Source organism: Panicum virgatum, chromosome 9N (genome assembly GCF_016808335.1).
Source record: "Panicum virgatum strain AP13 chromosome 9N, P.virgatum_v5, whole genome shotgun sequence".
In the NCBI taxonomy this organism is placed as follows: Eukaryota; Viridiplantae; Streptophyta; class Magnoliopsida; order Poales; family Poaceae; genus Panicum; species Panicum virgatum.
In genome coordinates, this window is record NC_053153.1 from 68,643,174 (window position 1) to 68,663,978 (window position 20,805).

The 20,805-nt window shown below is 51.0% G+C and overlaps 3 protein-coding genes across 7 annotated transcripts; 1 reads left to right on the forward strand and 2 right to left on the reverse strand.

Moving 5' to 3' along the window:
• Window positions 1–3,852: 3,852 nt before the first annotated feature.
• On the reverse strand, window positions 3,853–4,393 carry LOC120687686. Its single transcript, XM_039969716.1, has 2 exons — window positions 4,224–4,393; window positions 3,853–4,116 (listed from the first exon to the last, which is right to left on the reverse strand). Exons 1-2 carry the CDS (start codon window positions 4,357–4,359, stop codon window positions 3,884–3,886), a joined length of 369 nt encoding a protein of 122 aa, XP_039825650.1. The 5' UTR covers window positions 4,360–4,393; the 3' UTR covers window positions 3,853–3,883.
• Window positions 4,394–5,439: 1,046 nt separating this feature from the next.
• LOC120691439 lies at window positions 5,440–8,361 on the forward strand. 5 transcript variants are annotated; one of them, XM_039974509.1, is made up of 6 exons: window positions 5,440–6,273; window positions 6,395–6,432; window positions 6,658–6,756; window positions 7,578–7,645; window positions 7,789–7,884; window positions 8,035–8,361. In XM_039974509.1, the coding sequence occupies exons 1-5, from the start codon at window positions 5,850–5,852 to the stop codon at window positions 7,823–7,825; spliced, it is 666 nt and encodes a 221-aa protein (XP_039830443.1). In that variant the 5' UTR covers window positions 5,440–5,849; the 3' UTR covers window positions 7,826–7,884; window positions 8,035–8,361. The 5 variants fall into 5 exon arrangements, 1 of the variants encoding a protein (XP_039830443.1); XR_005682228.1 differs by lacking the exon at window positions 6,395–6,432 and having other exon boundaries at window positions 5,450–6,041; XR_005682225.1 differs by lacking the exon at window positions 6,395–6,432 and having other exon boundaries at window positions 5,485–6,041; window positions 6,658–7,645.
• Window positions 8,362–13,990: 5,629 nt separating this feature from the next.
• Window positions 13,991–18,406, reverse strand: LOC120691227 (probable glucuronosyltransferase Os03g0287800). The gene is made up of 3 exons (XM_039974251.1): window positions 17,421–18,406; window positions 15,450–15,699; window positions 13,991–14,514 (listed from the first exon to the last, which is right to left on the reverse strand). Exons 1-3 carry the CDS (start codon window positions 18,077–18,079, stop codon window positions 14,389–14,391), a joined length of 1,035 nt encoding a protein of 344 aa, XP_039830185.1. The 5' UTR covers window positions 18,080–18,406; the 3' UTR covers window positions 13,991–14,388.
• Window positions 18,407–20,805: the final 2,399 nt, after the last annotated feature.

Genomic DNA, 20,805 nt, shown 5'->3' on the forward strand with positions numbered 1-20,805 from the left:
ATTTTAGGGATACCTCCAAATTGGCTCCTCCATATTCTATTCGTAAGGGGCTTTAGGGAACCCTCAATTATAAGTTATAATTGAGGACTATTGCTGAAGTTGAAACAAATTTGAAAGTCCCTAGAAAATAAGGACAAGCCTCATTCAGTATTTAGAGGGTGTGATTTAAGGGCTATTGTTAGAGTTGCTCTAACCGCTGAGCACATCCTGCTAATTAAAATATGTAGGTGAATTAAAAGGTGATTCATACAGTAATAACCGGTACGTGCTCATGATCATTCTCGGTACGATGAAAGCAATGATACTATGCTAACTTGTCTATCAGGATATATAATGCTCTTTTTGCCCTCTGCCTTGGAAACCGCCTATAGAATTCCTCGTTTTTCAATCACTTCCTTGAAATTTAAAAAACGGCGTGAAAATGAAACAGAACACGTTGTTTTTTTTTCACTTCCGCATAATTCAGCTTCACATTTCGCAAATGACAATAAATATATTGTTAATAAAGAAAAGCAGGAGGGACGAGAAGTCGAGAAACTGCACCGGGTATCGGTGAAAGAAATGAACCGTTTAATGATTGCCACGTGCTTCAATAGAGCACCGGTGCAGCAGCAGCCTATTCAACGCCGGATGGCAACGGCCTAGTGTACGAGCAGTAAAAGGAAAGCGAAACAAAAGGCCAGCAACTCGAACATCTAGTACTCGCGTCCCGTATAAGGGCATGTACAATAGGTATACGGCTGTCGTTTGTGTGTATCTAAAATACTGCACACAAACAATAAAGCAGACAACTTGTACAATAATGTGTTTGTGTGACTGTCTGCTAGCTATTTAATAAATATCTAGGCACATAAAATATGATGATCAAACATGTAAAATTGATCTTTGAGTATTGTTGTGTGGCACATACATGAAATAATAATTTGTGTATAGAAATAAATCACACGGATAGTATATTTATATGCAAATAAGTCACATGCAGTTACTCTACATATGCGCCTACATATAACGGGCCAAACAATACATAATCCATATGACCAACATAATATGGTCGATTGAGCGACTAATATGGTCAATTGGTATCGGTAAACCATTGATACCATGAACCATGAACTGAAAAAAAGGCCATACACTATATTGAAATAGGTTCAGTTTTCCATAGCACAGAAACTTCACAACTCAATCTCAGATACAACTCATTTGCCGCCATCTCAACGATTCGCGCACGGGAAATCCAGCGCGGGATCACGGGATCCATCACGCCGTCACCGAGTCGCCGCCGTGCCGTACAACGGGCGACGAGGCGTCGATTTGCGCTCGGTCCACGAGAGACGACGGCAACGCCCGGTTCAGCAATAACTGACCATCAGGGAATCAAATTAGCCGCTTGCAGACGACTCGTTTACTCCCGTTGTATATGCCCTAAACCTTTGCCTTCTGGAACCAGGAGGTGAGCTGTCCGAGACAAGCGGAGGGATCGAGAGCACGCGCGTCCACCCAAGGACCTTGAGGCTCGCATCATCGTGGGGCCCTGATGAGTCACGGCACGAGCAGGAGCTCGCTGGCGCCTTTGATTTCGCGGGGAAAAGGACGGATCGGATAAGATGCCCGCCCATCCAACGGAGCGTCATCACCGGCCGGGATAGAGATGGCATCGCGAAGAAGGGGGCTAGTAACCAACCAAACGCGGCCGGCGAACCGGCGGCGGGGAACGTGGCCGTGAGTTGGACGGTTGACAAAAGGAACAAACAGCCGGCCGGTGCGAAAGCGGGGCGTGGTGGGAGTGTGGAATCTGGAATGGAATCGAACATGCCATGGACCATGGGGTCATGTGTTGGGGTTGGGTAGGGTAGCTAAAGCCCCCCAAAGTCCCCAACGGTCTGATTCTCCCGTGATCCTCTGCACTCGGGAGCGAGGAATTCGGTGGTGGTCACTTGCTGCGGCGCGGGGCCGTGCGCCCGTGCCCGTGTCATTGCTGCTGCCCAGATGGGACGATGGTCCTCAGTCCTCTCACTAGCTACGTGCTCTCCTGCAATGGGGAAGGACGGAAAGGTGAAGTCTGGACTGTGAAGATTTAGACCCTGTTTTTTCCAAAAAAGTTTATGTGTTAATGTAACTTTGAACGTTTAACCACTGATTAAGAGTATTAAATGTGAATAACTGACAAAACTCATTCTATAACACTGAGTAAAATCGCGAGATGAATGTAATGAACCTAATTATGCAATGATTAGATAATATTGTGCTACAGTAAACAGCTTCTAATGATAGATTAATTAAGTTTAATAGATTCGTCTCGCGATTTTTCGTCCATCCATGTAATTAGTTTTAGAGTTAAATACACCAGTGGTCCTCGAACTTGTCCCCAGATGCCACTTAGGACCACAAACTCGCAAAATCGAAATCTGGCACCCTAAATTTGTTAAGTTGTGCCACTTAGATCCATAACCCTTCAAGGGGTATGAATATATGCAAAAAAGCCATTGAGTTTCATCATCTTCTATATCTACATCCTCCGACCGGCCCGCCAGGCTTGATGCCACGCGCTGCTCGCCTCTGGCCGCGCGCCGTTCACCTCCGGCCGGCCCGCCTTGCCTGACGCCGTCCGCACCCCTGCTCCTCCGTGCTGCCACGCGTGCCACTCCGGCTGCGCGCCGCTGGATCCACCCGCCAGGCGGAGGGACGGGGACTGGCCGCCGCGCGCAGGCCATGGCGAGGGGGCCGGGAAGGTCGCGCGCGACACTTGTCGCCCGTATTCGCCGCCGGAGAGGAGGGAGACGCGGCGGACAGGGAGGGTCCCGCCCGGCCGCCACTCCTGCGTAGGCCGCTCGCGCCGGCCGCCGCACGCGCGGATCAGCATGCCGGCCACCGCGCCGCCATGGCCACGCGCAGGCCACGGTCGCCGCTGTGTCGCTCGAGGTGGGGCGGTGGCGACGAGGGGGCCGATGGAGCTCGAGGCGAGGGGGCCGGGAAGGTCGCGCGCGGCCCTTGTCGCCCGTATTCGCCGCCGGAGAGGAGGGAGGCGCGGCAGAGAGGGTCCCGCCCGGCCGCCGCTCCTGCGCAGGCCGCTCGCGCCGGCCGCCATACGCGCATATCAGCATGCCAGCCGCCGCTCCCGCCGCGTGCTCCTGCCACCCGCGCGGATCCGGCCGTGTGCGGGGCCGGCAGATGGCAACGAGCGGCGGAGCAGAGCCGGATCCGGCCGCCGTCGTCGTGAGAGAGGAGGGAGCGAGGCCCCGCCGCCGCTCCGCGCAGGATACCGAGCAAGGGAAGGAGGAGGAGTGCACGGTGGGGGAGAGGGAGCGTGGAGGGCCGGTGCGGCGAGGCGGGGAGGAGTGGTGCGCGCCAGCCGCTCGCCGGCAGTGGGGCGGAGGGGGCGCGCCGGCGTGTGGCCGATGGGGGAGGGTGCGCGGTGAGAGAAGGGGAAAACAGAAGGGCTTTTTTTCCATATATTCATACCCCTTGAAGGGTTATGGACCTAAGTGGCACAACTTAACAAGTTCATGTTGCCAGATTTCGATTTTGCGAGTTCGTGGACCTAAGTGGCACCTGAGGACAAGTTCGAGGGCCGCTGGTGTATTTAACTCTTAGTTTTATAATTAGTCTATATTTAATACTTCTAAATAAGTATTGTAAACGTTGCCAAAAATTTTACCCAAGATTTTTTGCTAACTAAAATCAGGGGAAGGTAAGCTAGGCTGGAGCTATTCCTGCATTCCATTTCAACGTGGAGGACGATGGAGCAATGGTAGTGGTAGTACTACTATAGCAGTATAGCAGGGAAGGTACTAGGCAGTATAGTGTTGTGAGTCCTTCACATACATGCTATTAAAAAGTTGGGTGTGTCATACATACTACTAAAAAATTATATGGATACATACTACTAAAAAATTCCGGATGAAGCGTATCCATGGCTGCCCATGACGAGCAGGTCGGCGCCCACCTTGTCGGCGGCGTCGCAGATCACGTCCCGCGGGTCCCCGCTCTCCACCAGCGTCTCCACCGCCACGTGCGGGTGCCCGGCGCAGAGGCGCCTGGCCTTGTCGACGGCCGCCGCCGAGACGGCGCTGGCGTGCCGCTCCACGCTCGCCAGCACGTCCGAGGTCATCATGTACCCTGCAGATCGAGCAGTCGATTCGAAACCGCCGGTGAGCTCAGAAGCAAGGCCGTCATCGATCGTCGATCTGAGCGAAGGAACCTAGCGACCGATGCGGCAGCCATACCTGCGCTGTCCATGGCGGCGTAGACGGGGGGCGGGCGGCGCGCGTGCACGAGCACGAGCGTGTCGCCGCCCGCCGGGGAGACGACGTTGGCGAGGCACCAGGCGAGCGCGTGCGCGCTCTCCTCGCCCTCGTCCATGCCGGAGCAGCATGGCGTGCGCGGCGGGCGCGGCCAGCGGCGGCGCGGCGGGCACGACCTTCCCTGGCGGCGGGCATGGCGCGGGCGGCAAGGCGCGGCGCGGCCCTCCCTTGCTCCGCCGGCGTGGGGGGTGTGGCGGGCACGGCGAGCAAGCGAGTCGGCAGTGCAGTGAGAGGGCGGCGGCGCGGAGGGCGGAGCGGCACGGCGAGCAGGGGAGAGGCGAAGGAGGGGCGTGGCGCCCTGCCGGTGGCGGCAACCGGCACACGGCTGGCGGCGCGCGCACGGGCCGTAGCCCGTAGGAGCACACCCAGGGGCACAATTGTCATTTGGATTGGTGGGTCCCACCTAATAAGGGCTCTAACTCTTTTAAGTTCTAATGGAATATAGATGTAATGGCACACATGTCAGAAAAAATTTGTGCGATGGCATAGATGACTCATCCAATATTTTAATGACATATATGGCACACCTAATTTTTTTAAATGTATGTATGTTAAAGACACTAGCGTTGTCTAGTCGACAACAACTCAAGCTAATTTTTCTTTTCAAAGAAAAAGAAAAAACAGCTCCGGGCCTCCGGCCTCAAAAAAAAAAGGTGCATGAGCATGAGTTCCCGATTGATTCGTTGTGGCTGTGAGCTGTAGCTGACGGAGGGGAATATGCCCCTGCGACTCTGCTCGCTCGGTAGCTGGTAGCATTATATTAGAGCAGCTGGGCTCGGCGAGCTCTCGTGGTGTCCACGTCGTCCTGAAAAATACAGTCCCTTGGATTCACTATTTACGGCTCTGATCTGGTTCAGCTAGCTTCAGCGCACGAAGTCTCAAGTTCACACACTTATTCAGCTCGTTTCACTGCCGTCGGGAGTCTAAGATTCACACACTGTGCTTCGCATCACGCGTGCAGACGAGAGGAAAGTCAGTCCTCGTACTCTACTATACACCCTGGAGAGGGAGGCTTCTCAGCGCTCCAACCCCCCGCGGTCGACACGTGCACGGGAGGGGCAAACCGACGCGGGCCATCGATTCCCAGGCCCCGCCTGCGCTGAGGTGCCGCACCGCCTTCCCTTCCTGTGGGGCCCACCGGGTCCGCTTGGCTCTCCTCCACAGTCCGCTCCTCTATCGCGCTGCGGTTCCTTCCCTTTCCGCCGCCCTGTTGCCCTCCGCCCCCACCGCCGGTCGCCGCCCTTTGCCTCTCGCCCTCCTCCACCGTCGTCGGTCGCCGTCCTTGGCCGCTGCCCCCTCGTGGGCTCCCCACGTCTCGACCCCCGCCATCGCCGCCCCTCCGACCCCCGTCGTCCACTCTGCCCGTCCGACCGGCGGCGTGCTGGTGACGGATCTGGTCCGCTCCGCCCTCCGGCGACATCGTCCGTCTATCTAGGCTGGCGACGTCGAGGCGAAGCAATGGGCGGCGGATCCGATCCAGCGGCGTCGAGGTGGATCGCGGGCGGCGGCGTCGAGGCGGTGTAGCAGCCGGCAGATCCGGGCGGCGACATGGAGCGGGCGGCGGATCCATACGCTGGTGTCGAAGAGGCGGCGTCGACGGTGGCGGTGCTGTCGAGGCGTCAGCGCGAACGGCGGCTGGACGAAGACGGACGGAGGCGACATCCAGGCAGAGGCACGGGTGGCGGGAACGCCGGTGACGTGCACCGGCCGTCCGAGAAGACCGCAACCACCCTCCTGCAGGTGCGCTCCCCACGTTTTTCGTTTTCGTTCCTCATGCGCGGAAGCGGTGGAGGGGTTGGGGAGAAGCCTCGGCATCGTTGGAGGGGGGTCAGGCCGATGGGGTCGACCGGCCGTGGCCGCGGCCGGAGGCCGCCAGCACAGGGCGGGGCGGGTGCGGCTCCTGTGCCGCGCCGAAGTCGAGATTTCCCTGCCGCCATGGCCGACCTACAGCCCCACACCCTCTTCTTCTCAGGTTAGTTCATTCCCTGCTCAGTTCGTCGCCGTTCCTACACCCCTCTCCAGATCCGCAGCTGATTCAGCTTCCCTCGCACTTTTTTTTCTTTTTGCCTCATGCTTCGTGTTGCTGCACGCAGCTCCGGCCTGTCCCGCAGGTCATCTTGCTTCCTTTGTGGTGAGATCCTATTCCCCATTCCTTTATTGTTTCTGAGATCCCAGATCTGGAGCTCACCTGCTGGTATTGGGGCACCTCATCACGAATGAATCGTAGGAGCCTGATACTCCTTGCATCTTGCAATCTTTGTTCTGTGTTCGGCTCAAAATTGAACTCTAATTGAATGCATGTTCCAGTCAGAGAGGTAACATTTCAGTTGTTAATTGCCAACTGTGCTTCCTTTAGGTTGAACTACTGGTGCTACGCCAGCCAATCAATAATCTCCTAAGTGATTCCTACCCGCTTCCACACCTGGGCGTTCTTCAATTTAACAATTATGCCTCGGTTTGCCTTTCTAAGCCTTAAACTTGCATTACTCAAAATGTTTGAGTAGTAGTCTGATGCAGTTCAGTGGTGGCGGTGAGCTAAACCCCAAACTAATTAGTAGCTTCCTAATCTATTTGTCTCCATGCCCCCAAACTGTTATGAAATGCATTGTCAGCAAACAAAATCATTTTTTTTATTCATTGGCAACCTGGTTCACACTTAATACATCTTATCTATACTAGCTTCACTTCACCAGATTAGTAGTGGTTGGTTATTTGTCGATGTTTACTTTCAAGGTTTGTGCAGACAAGTTTTAATGTTTGCACTTAATCACCCTACCTAATTTCTTTTTTGGCGAGAAGAACCCTACCTGATTTTGTTACTATGATGACAGTCTCACTAGATGAATGTTATCTCAACTGAACTCTTAACTGTGTTGCAGGTTTAAATTTAAATTGCCATGCTTCTTTATCTCCAAAATATCTTTTTATTGCTTCCCTCCATTTCACAAAGTACAGGTTGATACAACTTGATACTTTTAGAATAGTAGTCAGCTGTACTTTATTGGTGATGATGAGCCAAACTAATTTCAATGAACAAGCTATCAAGATGTAGTTTCCTAATCTATTTTTCTCCATGCCTCCGCACCAAACAATAATTAACATTGACTTTTGTCCCCCGTTTCCTAAATGAGAGATAACTTTTAATACTTTAATGGTGTAGAATTATTAGACAGAATAGTAACTTTGACAGCAGGTTTTGTAATTGAATCTGTTTCTTTTTTCAACTGAACTTTTCATTAACTTGCGCTGTGTTGGTTCTTCCATTTGGTGACCAAGGGTGGCTTCGTTCAAATAGCTAGCTGCATCTTCGGAGGGATTGTTTGCAAGATTCCGCTAGCAGCTTGGTTAGTAACTCCGATTTCTTCCCCCTTGTGCTGGCATAACTGATGACCCGTGAAGGTTTAGTTTGTATGTTTCACTTCTATGCCTGTAACTATGGCGTTATTATGTATCATTTACCCATGATTTGTTTGTTATTGCGTTGTAGGTTAAGGCTAAAACAAGTTGTAATGGGTGTGCTTTAAGTGGAATGTGTTCATATTGTCAGATTAGTTGAAGCCCAACTATGAACAATGGGAAAAAGGTAAGTGGACACGAATATGTTCATCAAAATGTAATGACTGGCTATTCAGCTCTGTCTTGGCAAATAGCAAGTAGATATTTTATCTACAGTTTTTTCTTTACATGGTATACAATTAATATTGGAACTTGCATTGTCGCTCCCAATATTCAGGTGAATATTTATCTACATTGAAGCATTCACATGGATGAGGGCCCATGATTGTCCTAAGGTTGCTTTTAAAGCACTACCGAGCTGCCTTACATGGAAAGAGAAAACATTTCTCTAGCCTTTTTCCTACTGTTACTTCATCTTGCAAATTTCTCATCTCTAACTTGAAAAAACAAGTAGTAGGAGGGGTTTAATCATGAGTCCTTCGATATTTTCAATATTGCAGAGCCTTATCATGGAGAGTTGTGACATCAGAGGCCTCCTTAAAACTATTACGAATTATTCATAGTAATAATGCATATGGTGATTATAATTTGTTAGTCATCTTTATGATGCTTCTTGACAATTCTGTATTGGCTCATCTTTTGACTGGAAGAGCAGTGACAATGCTAAAAATATATAAATTTACTATCTGAGCGTCCTTGGAATAAGTATGCAAATTTATATAGAAGTGATTTATTAGTGCTCTGCACTGCAATGTTTTTATTTGTTCTTTTGTTTAGTGACCATGCTCAGTCGATTGTATCTGTACATATTGACCAATCATTCCTACTATGTTATAAAAATAAGCTATACCAGCATTTCAGAAGAAAAAAAACTAACAGCCTTTCATCTGCTTATCATTTTTGCTGTTCTGCTTTCCTTGCGCCCTATCACGATGCACGGCAGCACAGAACCAAACCAGCGCGGCGAAGCGCGCTATTTACCTAGTTAGGCCCTGTGAGTGTGAGGTGCCTCCCCTGGGATAGGAGAGGATCTCGTGAAGGAACAGCAGCAGGTTTTCTAGAATACATCATAGAATGCGTCTTTTAGGTTCCCTATAAAGTACTCAATGAAGTTTATTTGCAAAACTTCTTTTGAAATGATTATAATTTTTCGCGATGAATCTAATGACAAGTACTTAATTGATGATTGGCTACAATAATACTACAGTAATCATTTTCTAATCACGCGGTCAAAAATCTCATTAGATTTCTAGCACAAGATTTCTAGCACAGAAGTTCCGAAATTGATTTTGTAAATTATCTTTATTTGATATCCCTAATTATAGATGGCCATTCGGGCCGCCCGGCCCGACTCGGCCCGGGCCCGTGCTTGGCCCGACCCGATAGAGGTCGTGCCGGCACAGCCCTACGAGCCTACTGTGCCGTGCTTCTTTGGGCCACGTGCCTTGTGGTCAGCCCAGGCCCGGCACTATGGGCTGTTTTCCTGGCCGTGCCAGCCCAGGAAGCCCGGCCCTAGAAAACGGGCCGTGCTGACCCACAGCCCGTGACACACAAAACACCATTCTCAAATTCAAATTTCATATAGATGACAAATATCTGATCAGAATGACAGAATTTATCAAATTAAACAGACCAAAGAACAAAATCACAAGTACACATCAAAATTACAGAAGTGAACCAGAGCAAAGATCACAAGTACCCAACATTCACAAATGACAGAAAATATAGATAAAATATGAGCTGTTTGTGCAATGCTGACTCATTAAAAACCTTTGTAGGTAAAACTCACCCTTGTGAGAAACCCTACAAAGAAAAAAAGAGTGCAGCCAGCTCTTTAATTAAGCCATAGTCTTAGCGTCTTACAAATCATAGTCCAAGTCCAACACAGACAGCACAAGTGACACTCACTCACTGTCTCACAAAAGTCACTCACTCACTGTCTCACAAAAGTCACTCATTCACTCAGTCTCACAAAAGGTACTCTCACTCTGTCACTCACTAAGTCCCAACAGTGCTTCCTTCTTCTTCATCAAGGTAGAGATTTTCAAAGGCCTCCTCCAACTCTGGGTTGTCAACAGCATGTTGTTGTCTTGTTTCTCCCAACTCCCAGTCCTTGATCAGTGCTAGCATCTCGACGTTCTCTGGTAACAAGCGCCCCCGCCGCTCTTCAATGATTCTACCTGTCAAACTAAAACAAGACTCGGAGGAGACAGTGGAAACTGGAACAGACATGATATCCCTTGCCATTATAGATAGAATTAGAAATGTTTGCTTGTGGTCACACCACCAGAGAAGTAAATCAAAATCATCATCATAAACAGTGATATTGTCACTGTCTAAGTGAGCTGACAGCTCACAAACAGAACCAGATGAAGGGGAAGGACAGGGGAAGGAGAAGGGCCAACAACACCTGAACCACGGCCGCCAAAGATTTTGCCCCATGCCTGCTTTTTCTTACCTGTATGACTTGCTGGTTGTGGTGCCCTTTGAGACCTAGCTGCACCAAACTTCCTCTCATATTTGTTAAATAGTTTATACAACTCAGTTTTGACATCAGCATAATAAGACATGTAATCAGTGCCAATGCATTCACCAAGTAATTGCAACACATTAAAGAAACCCCTCATCTTAGCTCTTGGATCAAGGATGAATGCATATGAATATAACAGTGGTATGTCCTGCCAATATTTAAGGAATTTAAGCATCATAGGATATACAATATTTCTTAGATTGTGATCTCTTTCAGATGCATGCATATGAGAAGCAATTTCAAGAACATGATGCAGAATTAATGGACTAGTTGGATAGTACACACTAGATAGAACAACAGTAAAGTCATGAAACAATTCCAAAAACTCCAATATCTTACCAGCAACATACCAGTGATTAGTACTCAACAATGATGAACCATAATTGGAGTTAATGAATACAGTAAAGACTTGTCTGTAAGGAAGCAGGTGTTTAAGCATAAGGTATGTACTATTCCATCTTACATCCATATCCAATGCAAACTTTCTAGGCCTAACACCTTGAGCCACACAGTAGTTTTTAAACATAGCAATTCTTTGATAAGAGGAATTTAAGAAGTTGATTGTAGTTCTGAAATCCTCCAAATAAGGTTTCAATCGTTTTAAACCAGATTTCACAATCAAATTAATGATATGACAAGCACACCTTTGATGCACAAGACTATAAATACGGTTACTTGGATCCTGAGACTCGGGTGAAGGATCGGGACCCAAGTAACTAGCAAACAGTGGTGTCAATTCATTCATAGCCTTAGAATTAGATGAAGCATTGTCTAGAGTTATAGAGAAAACTTTATCAGTCAGAGCAAACTCATCAACAACAACAACAATTCTTTCAGCAATATTTTCACCAGTGTGTTTCACCTCAATCAATCTAAGGCCTATAACCTTTTTCTGTAACTCCCAATCAGCATTCACATAGTGAGCAATAATAGAAATGTAGTCCTCTTTTGCATTACCAGACCAAATGTCTGAAGTCAATGCAATAGATGAAGCAGTAGGCAACACAGATTTCTTAAGAATATCACGACGTTCATTAAAAAGCTTACCAAGGTCTCTAGTAGTACTCTGTCTAGATACCTTAGCAAACCTGGGGTTATGAGCACGAACAATGTACTCTTCCCAGGCCTGTGTCTCACCAATACCTAAAGGAAGATCAAGCCTAGCAATTAACCGGCACATCTCAGTTCTAGCAACAGTAGGGCTGTACTCCCAGTTTTGAACAGAACCATCAGGATTAAAAGCAAGCCTAGCCTGAACCTTAGCAGCTCGATCAGCCTTAGCCATGGTGGCTTCTCCTACACCGTTCCTCAACAGTGCGGGTGGCCGCCGGCGTCGCACTAAGCCGCAGCTAGAGGACGACGCATCGGCTACCGACCTGCGCAAGGAAGAAGAGGAACAAGGGTTAGATTAGAACTTAGGGTTAGGGTTAGGGTTACGGAAAGAGAGTTAGGGTTAGGGGCGTATCTGCGCAACCGGAGCCCGGTGCCGAGACGATGACCACGAAGACGAATCACAACAACAACCAGATTAGAAGGACGGCGAGCGGCGGCGGAGGGACTAACAAGGACACGAACTCATATTCACAGCGAGAGGAGAGGGAGAAGGAAGGGATCAGGGACTCAGGGATGGGGGAGCACGGAGCGGAGGGCCGCAGATCAATTCACCGGAGTCGGGGAAGACCAGAGAGACGTCGAGATCCAGAACCGGAGAGCGAGAGGCGGAGCGACGGGCGACGGCTGGGAGGGGATTAGGGTTAGGGTTGGGAATGGGGAGGGGGTCGGGGGGCGGTCCGCCCTTATATGGCCGCGGCGCCGGACCCTTGCTGGGCCGCCGTGGGCTACCGGGTGGGGGGAGGGGTCGGGCCCCTATCGGGCCGACCGTTGAAGTCGGGCCGTGCCGGGTTGGCCCATGTGCCTGGGGTCAGGCCCAAGCACGGCTTGCTAACCCGTGCCGTGCCAGCCCGGGCCCACGGACTATCAGGCCGTGTTGGGCTTGGGCCGGGCCAAAATAACGGGCCGTGGGCCGGGCCTTCGTGCCTCGTGTTGCATGGACAATTTTATCTCTAATTAGTGGTCAAAGTACGTTCTAGTCTATTCTAAAAATGAACCAAACAAGATCATTTCCACCAGCAATGGAAAACGGAGCCGGGATCTATTTTGGTCGGAGCGGATGCAGCAGATACAGCACACAGACGAGGTCGCCGGTCGCCGCGTACAGTCGTGCCAAGAAACGTTCTGAACTTCTAATAAGAACTGGGCTGAGTCACGAACACACGGTGGAGGCCCATAAGTCCACTCGATAAGGCCGAACATATATCGGCCCAAGACGGCTCAATAGGAGTACTTATTTACATTAAATATTCACTTGGCATGTGTGCTTTTGGCATGTTATCCTATATCAAACATAAATAGAATCTGAAAGATACCAGACACGCCAGCTAAATCTGCCGTCAGTTCGATTGTCTAATTTCTTTTTCTTTTTCTTTTTTGAAACGGAACTGGCAAGAGAATTGCCTGTTATATTAATAAGAAGGAAAGCCAGAAAACTACAAAACTATACAAGAGTTAGCACACAGCAATAGCAGAAAAAACATGCTCACAAGCAGACTCACACTCTACCAATGAGGTGTGTCAGATGCTTCGCACCAGCTATAATCCACATCGACGCCTCATCTTTGATTTTTGCAGTCACCATGAAAGAGGGTGCTTCTGTACGGTTGAAAATGCGAGCGTTGCGCTCCATCTATACTTCCCAGCACACAAGGATGACTAAGGATTTTGCTGTCAGAGAAGCTGCTCCATCACCTTTGTGCAAATGGACCAAATTCTTCTGGGCCTCCTGAATCAGGATTGACAAACAGTGATAAAGTTATAGTCTGCCGAGAGATGGTCACACTAAACCTTTAACGGTCGACGTAGAGCGACAGAACGAAGTACATACCCGTACAAAACCTGCAGAGGCATTAGACTATTCCGTTTGTATACAGCAGCAGCGGTGGCCGTTTTGACCGTGGGCATAAATTTTTCAGATTTTCAGATTACAGGACAGCCAGAAACATAGGACGAACAGTTGAAGACAGCTCGAGAGAAAAATAAAAAAAGAGAGAAACATTTTCCATGCTGCAGAGGTGTTATGATCTATTGTTTTTTTTTGTTCCCCTCAGGCTCAAGAACAAGTGCACGTCCGGACATGTCAGTAGCCTGGTGTTGTAGATGAAAGCCATGGCAACAGGCTCCTACAAATTGCAACAGTGTCGGTGACAAGATGGCTAGGGAAAAAGATGTCCTGATCGAGAAACTTGCAGATTATCGTACAACACTACAAGACTACGTTCCATAATGACCGCTAGGTGATTGCTGAAAAGAAAGCCAGGAGTCATCTCAGGAGCGCATGCTAATTGCAGGCAGACTGTTGAAGCTTCCTTTTTTTTCTTTTAAAAGTAGATGTCCACTCCACAGCATCTCCTTGCTCCTTGCTCCTATCTTCAGAGATTTAGTTTAGTTTTATGAACGATGGCGATTGGCCAACTACTGTACAACCAAAGGTACTCAAGAACCCTAGCTTGTTCTTAATGAGTAGCTTCAGGGATCAGCAACAGAAGGGCCATAGTTTTGCGTGTTTCTGAAGCTGCTTGTTAGCGCAGGTGTCTTTCCTTTTGTGAATTGGACTCCTTGCACTGGAGTAACTTCTGAAGAGAGAAAAGAGTACAATGTCTATCATCATTGTTAAGTGGATTTTTAGCTTGCCTTCTATTTCATTACAGCCTTGAGAGACACATCAAGGGGGTATTATGTATGTATTCCTAGACCCTCTTGAAAAAAAAAGAGAAAAGAAGAAATTATACATATATCACAATTTTTTTAAGAAAAAAGAATAGTGGAAAATTGTACAATATGATGGAGAACTGGGGGTCAGAGGTTGATCCATCCCCTGGTGAGAAACCCAAAATTTCCCTTCTTTGCAGCATGAAGGCAACCAGCGCCTCGATGGTGTAGCTATGCATGTACAATGTACACCACTCTGGGGCCGCCCTCCGGCTCGTTCATTGACCTCTTCTATAATCACCCTTTCTATCTCCTGTTGTTCTCCAGAGATGGTTGCTAAGAAGAGGAAGAAGGGGCCGTCGAATCGACATGCCATACCATGACCTCTGAACAATCGGAAGGAATGCCCTTTACCTTGCTAAAATCTTCCAGAACCACTTGCTGGACGAACTTCATCGAGTCCTGAAAACAATAAAATGACCAGAAATTTGTCAGGGCAAGTAGTCATGAGTTTTTTTTTTTGGCATACCAAAGGACTAAGGAGCAATGAACAGAGGAAGAAACCCTAACAACCTCTCATGATTGACCATCATAACAAACGGGGTGCTTTAGTGGTTAGGTTCAAGAAAGATGAACAGTCAATTTGTACACCTAAAAAAGGCTTAAGTTTTTTTTTCTAAGAAGGGCCAATGCACCTAAAAGAAGCTCAGTTTTTTTTTAAAAAAAAAGTGCCGGTGTACTACAGCTGCAACGAGCCAAGCCACAGCCACCGACTGGGTTGCCTTGCAATGGACTTCCTCATGTCTGCACTCCTGCACCGATCCTACTCAGCCATGGACCCCTCTCCTCCCTCCACCAAATCAGCCCAACGCACCGGAAAAAATATATACTCGGATTCGATCCGTTTTGTCGATTTGCAGCGCCTGCACTGTACCGGCTACCGACACCCACGCCATTTGCTAGAAGAAACCAGCAACTAATCTCTCCTCGGATCAAATGGGAACAATGATCTTTACGCAGAAACGAGAGGGCTTTGCTAGTGATCTGTGACCAGCGGCGACAGGGACGTATACGTTTGACCCGGGGAAAGTTGGGACAGATGGGCCACGAGACACGGCCTTTCCCTCCTCCACCCTCGCCCCCTACCCGCGAGCTACCTGTGCCACATGCAGGGGCGGCCATGGACATGGGCGCCGCGCTAGCTGCCAGCCGAGACGCCGCTTTCATGGCGGGGAGCGCCTCTTTCAATCGGACCCCAGAAACCGGGCGCCCGCGACGCGAACGCCACCGCGTGCGGACACCGCCGCGGCCGCCCCGCGAAAGGCGTGGCGAGCCCTTGCTACTTCCGGGCCGGGGGCTTGTGGGCGCGCGATGGGTGATCGCGGCGAGCGACTGACCTGGGACTTGTCGGGCTCGGAGGTCGGGTAGCGGCCCCAGCGCTCGGGGTCCCAGAGCACGGAGCTGTTGAAGGCGAAGCCGTGGGCGTCCACCTCGGGGGGCCTCGCCGTCGTGGCGGCCGCCGTGCCGTTGCCGCCGAAGTCCCGGGAGAACCAACCGGTGACCGCGGCCGCGCTGCACGCGGGGCCCCGGACCACGACCTTCCGCTCGCCCCGCGCCATCGTCGCCACCGGCCACGCGCCGAACGCGCTGCACAAAACAAGAACCGAGCCAGCGCCGTTAGAAATGCTCACGCGGTGCCAGTGAGGCAGTGATGTGGAAGCAGGACCGCGAGGTGCAGTCAAACGTGTCGATAGGATGCTGAGCTGCTAATCGCCGAGCATTAAAGCCCTAAAAAAATATCAGGCCGAGCACTTTAATCGCCAGGTGTAACGAGCGCTCCATACCATCTACTACCTCCGTCCCAAAATATAAACATTTGTTAATTTTTGCTGATCATGTTGAACTATTTGTCTTATTCAAAAAATTTAAGAAAAAATAAAAACAATTAAGATATACTTCAAATATATATGATGATAAAACATATCATAACAAAATCAATAATATTTTCACAAATTTTTTGAATAAGACGAGTTGTCAAACATGATCAGCAAAAGTCAACAAATGCTTATATTTTAGGACGGATGTAGTAACATTGGTTGCGATCAAAAAGGGAAATTAAATCATGTGACAGCGGTGTTGATGTCAGGCGGCAGGTGGCTGCAATCGCAGTACAGATTGGACGCACGCTCGCTGAATTGCGAGAGAGTGGTTAGAATGATAGCTAAGGACCAACAAGTACGGGCACGCTTTGAAGCAAAGCAAACTTGAAAAAGGAGTGAATTCACGTTTTCAGAAAAAGAAAAGGAAGAGTGAATTTTGCGACAGCCCAAGCTACACGATAACACGAACAAAAACAGCGCTACCGAACAACAGTCGGTCGCTGTACGCGCGGCAAAATTAAACAACCTGCCGATAGAGCCATTTCTGACTGACTGCCAGTGGCAGCTCGCGGCACATCAGCTTAAAAAGAAAAGAGACGAAAACGTGACTGGAAATCGGGAGCTGAGCTGATACGAGCACGAGCAGGAAGATTTTTCTGGTAGGGGCAATGGGCGAGAGCGCTCATGCAACGGCCGTGCATCCAACGGCATGCAGCCACGCCGGCGGTCGCCACCACCGATTTCTTTCAGTTTCCGGGGTGCCCTACCGGATCCGGAGGAGGGGCTCCGCCGGCCGCTCGGCGCCGGTCCTGCAAAGAGGACAGCAGCACGGGCCCTCCCCGTCCCTCTCCCCTCCCCCCGGTTAGTTGAAGGGTGGCAATCATCATGACATCCCGCCGACACGTTCGGGCGGGCCTCTCCCACGCCACCAGACCGGAATGTACCGTGACACTTGCAGTGAAAACAAATGAAAAGGACGCGAGGAAACAAAGCGAATCGCTGCTGCTCTGTGGCAGCAGCTGCTGCCCGGAGATCTGAATTGGGAAGCAGGGCGCAGGCGCCGGGGAAAAGGAGGTTGGAGTGGGGAGAAAAAAAGGACCCCTGAATGGCGGATGCATGGGGAAGGCGACCCTCCTCGCATGGCGATTCTCGCCGCCGATTAAACTAGCCCCGCCGCAGAGGTCACCGGGGGTGGTGGTGGTGCGTGAGCTGTTGCTCTCGGGACAGCCTGACAAAGTCGCTCGCAGCTAGCAGAGAGCGATGACTGGTGTGCGTTGGGCGCTAGCCCGCATGGCGACGGCGTGCGCCTGGCTTTGCTTGCTCGCATCAAAAAAGATCGGCGCTTTGCTTTGATTGTTTTGCTTTGTTTAGTTTAGTATATGCGCAAGTTGAATGGAGAGTTTTTTTTTTTTTACTTTGGAGGCGACGATGCCATGCGAAGCGAGGATGGTGGCTGTTTGTTGGCAGCAGGGCATTACAGGGACGTACCTGATCTGGCGGAGCTGGTCGAAGAATCGGAGGTCGAAGACGTCGCCGAGGCCGGCGAAGAGGACGACGCCGGCGAGGCGGTGGTGCTCGATGTGGCCGAGCGCGACGTTCCGCTGGTGGTGCCGCTCCTTGCCCGCGGCGGCGTCGGCGGCCGTGAAGTTGTCCTTGTACGTCAGGTGCCGGTACAGGAGCCCCGTGGCGCGCAGCAGCCGCGCCGTGGCCGGCACGTCCGGGGCGGCCTCCACCACCACCCACAGCAGCGGCGGCGCCGCCAGCCGCAGCGTGTGCGCCATACGCGTCAGCGCCGCGGCGCGCTCCCCGGACGCCGCGGGCGTGGACTCCGTCGTCGTGATGACCACCAGCAGCGGCCGCGGGGTCGCCGCCGCGGCGTCGAGCAGGCCCGCACCGCCGTGCGCCAGGAGGCTCCGGTTGACGGCCCCGCCCGCGGCCGTCTGCAGCGCCCGGACGACGTGGCTGCTGCCCACCCCGCCCGCCGAGACCGCCGCGGACGTCCAGTCGGACACCGACGACGGCGCGAAGCCGGTGAAGAAGCCCATGACGAAGCAGAGGCAGGAATGCAGCAGCGCCTTCTTCCAGAGCTGCGACCCCTGCTTCTTGCCCCTCCCGCCGGCGCCGCCGTGGTCCACCGACGACCCCATCGATCCGAGGAACCTAAACCAGAACCACCGCAGCACTTGCTGCCCAGCTAGCCGACCCGCCGAGCTAGAGCCGCCGGCCTCGTGTCGATCGCTTCCCTCCCTCCTCCGAGACGCGCGGCTGCCTGCCTGCCTGCCAATTAAGCGCGGCCTAACTAGCTAGCTTTATCAGCTATAGAACCGCAGCAGCGAAGCGGTGGTGGTGGGGAGGCAAAGCAAATTTGGCAGCGGGTGGTGGTTTAAAAAGGGCGGGAGGTGGCGAGCGAGCAGGAGTGGGAGGGGAGGTAGGAGTAGGAGAACTGGAGAAGCGGCGCGAGGGAGACGGCGAGCGGATGGCAGCAGGCTATAAGCGGAGCGAGCGGGCTGGGGCCGTGTTGGTGTCGCGCCCTTTTTTTCTTCCTTGCTTTTCCGCGGAGACGCCGCAATCATTAGGTAGCGTGCGAGTTTTAGTGACGCACTAATGCGAACACTTCCCCAACCGGGCAGGGCAGCAGCATGTCTCGACGGTCGCCTGCGCATGGTATGAGTAGCACGCGTGCGTGTGTGTTGGAAGCGTGGCTCGCCGCGTGGTGTCTCCGATTCGGCCTCTCGGTGCTCTCACTACGGCTCTTTGCTCTTGCGCCCCATGTCTGAGAAAGAAGGTCAAAGTACCTGGATGCTTTTACTTGGCTACTGGTTTTATACAACTGTGATGCACTTGTGTTGCCGGCGTTATCATGCCCGTCGCTAGCTGCCACCCTCCCTGAACTATCCACTTCTACGCCTGGCCAGGCTTCGTTGCGGCACGTATACAAGTCGTAGCCTCACCAGTCGGCATCGACTCATGAAGGGTTATTGGGCCCAGATTAAAGCCTCGTGTGGTGGCAAATGAGGAAATTGTAGAGGCTGTAGCAGGACAGTAACGTGTTATATTAATTAACAAAATGGTACGAGTAGGAGGTAGAGCGTAGGGAGCTGTCGGACAAGAGTAGATTGGCATGGCATGGAGTAGGGAAGAAATGGATTGACGAACCGACACCGTCTGCTTTGTCTTTTCCTCAATTGCAGATAAAACAGATCCGTAAAGATGTTTTTTTTTGCAAGTATGTATATGGAGCATTCACCTGCAAACATTTTTTTTCTTTCTCTTAAGCATGACACCTCTGATCAACAATATAAGTATTGTATGTAGAAGCATTCTTTTATGGGTAAAGTCCGTTTTTCAACCTTAAACTATCGCGATCGTCTGATTTTGATCCCTAAACTATGAAAACGGATATCCTACACCTGCAATTCACGAAAACCGTGAAAAAAAAACCAAGTTGAACGTTTCGTCAGTTGGAGGTGTAAGATGTCCGGTTTCGTAATTCAGGGACTAAAATCGGATCATCGTGATAGTGCAGTTTGAAAAACGGGCTTTACCCTTCTTTTATAGGCTAGGCGAATTATGTGACTAGCTAGCTAACATGCTCCCTTTAGAGCAGTCAAATCTTGCTCCACACAGCTATATTAAGGCCACGTATAGTGTGCAAGCCTTAAAAACCCTCAAATGAAGCAACATGTACACCAACACGCCGCCTATATGTACACGGTACAAATTAAATCCAATCTCACGTTCACTAAAAAGAAAAAAAAGTTTTAGACAGACACTGATTAGAGACTGTACTCCTGTCGAATACACACAGTACCCGGCACATAGATTGACCAACATATAGTGTGCTTCATCTGTTCATCACTCCCATCCGGTGCTATATGCCTATATACTACATGGGTACCAGTGACTGCACTACTGGTATTACATGTTAAGCTGCCGAATTAAAACTGGCCCCAACTTTGTGTTTGGTGAGCGTGTGACGCGAGAGCTCTAGTGGGCAGCAGCGGCAGGTGCCGGCCGGCCCCCCGGTTGGGTGGGGAGGAGAATCCAGAAGCACTAGCGGCGAACGGTGGTTGAGTCGCTCTTGTTTTCTCTTGGGTTGCAGTTGGGTGTCGACCGTCCACAGCGGCCAGAGCAAATGAAGGAGCAAATATAATATACTGTTTGGCACTGCAGACAGTGGAGGCACAGGGAACGAAGAGGGGAAGGAGCATTTTGCTCCACCGGATGCTCCGGCCGCTGTGGACGGTCGCGGCAGGGCTTCAGGCTGCTGCTGCTGCTTCTGCGGCGCTCGTGAACAGCGAGGCTGTACGCTCTGTCTCGGGCGGCCCTCCGATCCGATTGGCAGCTAACTGCGCGGCAGGGACCCCCCCGAATGTTGTCAGTCTGTCCGCTTGAAAAGGGCACGTGTAGTTCAACATTGATGTGTAATCCACGCCGAGGAATGACGGTGCACGCATCGGATACAGGAATACAGAGATGCTATCATCGCTTTGCTTGCTCAATGTTCATCGTGATTCATCTGCCACTCGATCGTGAACAACTTTTGCATAAAAAAAACGGACCGCCTTTTTCCCGTTTTTCGCCACCCTAAAGAGTAAAGACCCACTATACTCCACGCACAGTGATGCTAGCACCCTGTAGAGCAGAGCTAAGCTATAGCCCGTTTCGTGCATCTTGCTTACGAAGCAAAGATGTTGGTTAGGATGGGAACCCGCCACCCAGAACCAAACAGGGAGACGGTGGACACAGGGCCGGGGCCGACACAATCCCGACGAGCTCACACGGCTGCGCTCCGGCTCCCCGGATGCTAGAGCAGCGGCCGGCCGGCCGCTCCGTCGAGCTGCTACTCTGCTAGCCCCTGGCCGCCGCCTGG